This window comes from Merops nubicus, unplaced genomic scaffold (genome assembly GCF_000691845.1).
Source record: "Merops nubicus isolate BGI_N331 unplaced genomic scaffold, ASM69184v1 scaffold43745, whole genome shotgun sequence".
NCBI classification, from domain to species: domain Eukaryota; kingdom Metazoa; phylum Chordata; class Aves; order Coraciiformes; family Meropidae; genus Merops; species Merops nubicus.
In genome coordinates, this window is record NW_008611090.1 from 1,646 (window position 1) to 5,500 (window position 3,855).

The following is a 3,855-nucleotide window of genomic DNA, read 5'->3' on the forward strand; positions in this document are numbered from 1 at the left end:
GCACAGCCCCTAGGGGGGAGCAAGGGGGGCAGCTGAGGGGATGCTGGCATCCCTGGGCATCATGGGGACCTCACCCCGTGGTTTCTTCTCCCCTTCCCCGCTGCAGGACGCTCCCCAAGACCTGCATGGAGAAGATCGTGGAGAACGTGCGGAAGTTCAACATCCAGGGGCTGCTGGTCATCGGGGGGTTTGAGGTGTGGGGAGACCCTCGGCCCCCTTCCCACAGGGGCCCAGATGGGCTGTCGGCGTCCCAGGCCATCCCTTTTGGGGGTCTCCCCAGCTCTCTTCTTCCCGCAGGCGTACGAGGGGGTGCTGCAGCTGGTGGAGGCCCGTGGGCAGTACGAGGAGCTCTGCATCATCATGTGTGTCATCCCCGCCACCATCAGCAACAACGTGCCCGGCACCGACTTCAGCCTGGGCTCAGACACGGCCGTCAACGCAGCCATGGAGGTGAGATGGAGCTCCCCTCCCCCTCAGCCAGCTCCCCTCCTCTTCTGGGAGTGACGTGGGAACGACCCCGGCACCCTGTCCCGGGAGCTAAAAGGGGGAGTTCTCCTGGTGTGACCCCCCCCCTCCACTTCTCCTGGCACAGAGCTGTGACCGCATCAAGCAGTCGGCCTCGGGCACCAAGCGCCGTGTCTTCATCGTGGAGACAATGGGGGGCTACTGTGGCTACCTGTCAACTGTCACGGGCATCGCCGTGGGGGCCGACGCCGCCTACGTCTACGAGGATCCCTTCACCATTCACGACCTGAAGGTGAGTGCTGGCGGCGTTGTTTGGGTGAAATAAGGTGGGGAACGGGGAAAGGAAGGGCTCAGAGGCAGGGGAGGGTTGGGAGGAGCGTGGTGAAGCCCCCACGGTGCTGCTGGGTTGACAGGAGTGATGCTTGGGTCCGAAGGAGAGAGGACCAGAGGGACTCGAGGTGGCTGTCAGCATTTTGGGATTCGTCTTGCAGGCCAACGTGGAGCACTTGACGGACAAAATGAAGACAGATATCCAGAGAGGGCTGGTGCTGCGGTGAGTTGGGGACCCCTGGGGGCATTCACTGAAAAACACAGTCCTGTGGCAGGGAGTGGGGCCAGAGCTGAGCCCTCGCTGTGGTGACAGAGGGTCCCTGGGCACAGCAGGCTTTGGCCACGGGGACAATCCTGTGCCAGATGCCTGTGCCACCATCCCCACCCTGGCCCCAGGGGTCCTGCTGGGGAGATAGGTTGTGGCTCTGGGCCTCAGGGAGAACAAAACGGCAGAGTAAAGGTGTGTAGGGGAGCAGGGAGGGACCCCTTGGGGGTGCCAGGTCGAGGAGCCGCCCCTCACTCTCTTCCCTCTGCTCTCCCAGCAATGAGAAGTGCCACGAGCACTACACCACCGAGTTCCTCTACAACCTCTACTCCTCTGAGGGCAAAGGCATCTTTGACTGCAGGATCAACGTCCTGGGCCACCTGCAGCAGGTAGGAGGGACAGGGCAACGAGGGCCACCACTGTCCCCAGGAGCCCAGCAGGCTTGATTTCATCGTTTCTCTGCCTCCAGGGAGGAGCCCCAACCCCCTTTGACCGCAACTACGGGACCAAGCTGGGGGTGAAGGCCGTGCTGTGGATGTCAGAGAAGCTGCAGGAGGCCTACCGCAAGGGTGAGCCAAGTGCTGTGGGTCCACGGGGTGGGGTGGGGGGAGGCTGGTGGCACTGGGCAGCCGTTCTTGGTGCCAGCTTGGCTGCTCAGACCTTGCTGAGGTGGCTACAGTCATTTGTGCCCCCCTCCCAGGGCGTGTGTTTGCCAACTCGGGCGACTCGGCCTGCGTGATCGGGCTGAGGAAGAAGGTGGTGGCCTTCAGCCCTGTGACAGAGCTTAAGAAAGTCACCGATTTCGAGTGAGTCCCCACACCCTGGCTGTTCACCAGCTCCTGGGGCAACCTCGCTGGGTTGTCCTCGGGGCCTCTCTAGAGCTGTCTCTGCCTGCACAGGCACAGGCTGCCCCAGGAGCAGTGGTGGCTGAACCTGAGGCTGATGCTGAAGATGCTTGCCAACTACCAGATCAGCCTGACGGAGTACATCTCGGGCAAGATGGAGCACGTCACTCGCCGCACACTCAGCATCGAGAAGGGCTTCTAGTCCCACCCCCCCAAGCTGTAGCCTCCCTCTGTGTCCTCTCAAGCCCCACCTGCTCCTTGGAGAACACTGGGGAGGGGTTCCCCCTGGTCTCAGTAGCCCTGTAGCTTTGCCATCAACCCTTTAAAAAGCAGGCAGAGCCTGATCCCAGCTCCCAAAACAGGACACTCCAGCCCCCAACGCTGGTCTGGCTGCTGTGGAGATGCAGAAAAGAGGTGGTGCTAGAGCCCAGCTGCACAGCCCAGACCCTTGATCTTCCCTGAATAGTTTATTCCTCTTATTTAATGATGGGGTATCTCGATCCCCTGTCAGCGGCTTGACCGCCTGAGCCAACTGCTGCTTTTAGTCGCCTGCTCTGCATGTGAGGGGAGAGCCAAAGAGGATGCAGAAGCTCTGAGTAGCTTGATCTCGTTGAAGATGTCCCTGCTTACAGCGGGGGGGTTGGACTAGATGACTTTAGGAGGTCCCTTCCAGCCCAGATATTCTGTGAATTTACGATTCTGTGATCCGAGGGTGGGTCGGGGCTGGTCCCGGGGGCTTTAGGCTGCCCTGTGAGTCGTAGTAAAAGCTCCATCCCTGTGTGGTGTTTGCCCAGGGGGGTGTCTCGAGGGCTCAGTGCAGAGCACCAGCTCTGGCCAGCTCCTCTTCCCCAGCCCCACTGCATGAGGCTTGGCTGCCACCCATCGCCGTGCAGCCCCGGGTGCCGTGCCCCTCGTCTCACCGCCGCTCTGTGACCCCCCCAAATCTTGCACCGTGCAGGGTGCTGCTCTCCTCCTCTAGAGATAAAACCGCTGGAGCCAAACCTGCCTTGCTGGAGAGTGATCATTGTGTGCCAAGTCCCTGCGGGGAGGAATGGGAGGGCAGAGCTGGGGTTAGGATGGGGATGGGCAGAGCCTGATGAGTGCCAGGCCAGGGTATTTCCCTGCTTCGTGCGTCCTCAAAGCCCAGGAGAATAAGACCATGGGCGGCCTCTCCCTGGCTGGGCCAAGGTCACCCTCCCTCTGTGGGCAGGCTTTGCAGTTGTGGAGAAAAACTGCTTCTCCCTCGCTTGGGTTCCCACCTTCAAAGAAAGCCCAGAAGTGATTTATCAAGGCAGCACGCTCGTTTGGTAAGACAGTTTCTCAGGGTGGCTGCCAAGCGTGCCGGCTCCCGGGCGCAGAGCTCGGGCTTGGCTGAGCTCCTCCACACTCAGCCCAGGCCAGGCCACTGCCTGGAGCCCCATTCCCAGGCTGCATTCCCCCTGGGGCACGGTCGTTTGGGTCAAGCTCTCTTCCCTTGCAAAGCTGGACACGGAGAGGACCAGCAGAGCTTGCTGATAGAGGCAGGATCGCTGCTGTTTCTGGGCAATTTTCTGTTCTGAGGCCCCCAGGCAGGCCCTGGGTGGTGGGCTCCTCTCCAGCATGCATTTTTCTCCAGCCTGGTGCTCTAGGCAGCAAACAGGGTGCTGGAGGGGCAGGCATGGCACGACACAGCAGCCAGGTTGAGGGAAGGGGGTTTGTTTCCACCCCAAAAAAAAAACCCAAAATCCTGGAGTGCCCAGTTCCTGGAGGGAGCTGGCCAGGGAACAGCCCCTGTACCCTGTGAGGGGCAAGCACCCCGTGCCCTGCTAGGCTAAGGAGGAGAGGCCATGATGACTGCACCCAAGCTCATCCAGCCCCATCCCCAAAGAGAGGGCAGAGCAAAGACCCACGAGCCTCTTGCAGGGAAAGTCAGGCAGGCCCCCAGAGTGAGGAGGCAGGAGGTGAAGGGCC

At 61.3% G+C, this 3,855-nt stretch overlaps 1 protein-coding gene across 1 annotated transcript in view; it reads left to right on the forward strand.

The window, feature by feature from the left end:
- Positions 1 to 2,107, forward strand: part of PFKL (phosphofructokinase, liver) — a gene marked incomplete at its 5' end in the record, with an annotated part of 3,745 nt that extends 1,638 nt beyond the window's left edge. The window contains 8 exons of the mRNA XM_008941111.1: positions 92 to 194; positions 298 to 450; positions 593 to 757; positions 957 to 1,018; positions 1,338 to 1,449; positions 1,530 to 1,629; positions 1,761 to 1,866; positions 1,960 to 2,107. Of these exons, the coding sequence (XP_008939359.1) occupies positions 92 to 194; positions 298 to 450; positions 593 to 757; positions 957 to 1,018; positions 1,338 to 1,449; positions 1,530 to 1,629; positions 1,761 to 1,866; positions 1,960 to 2,107 (949 nt within the window). The remainder of the gene's footprint in view (positions 1 to 91; positions 195 to 297; positions 451 to 592; positions 758 to 956; positions 1,019 to 1,337; positions 1,450 to 1,529; positions 1,630 to 1,760; positions 1,867 to 1,959) is intronic.
- Positions 2,108 to 3,855: the final 1,748 nt, after the last annotated feature.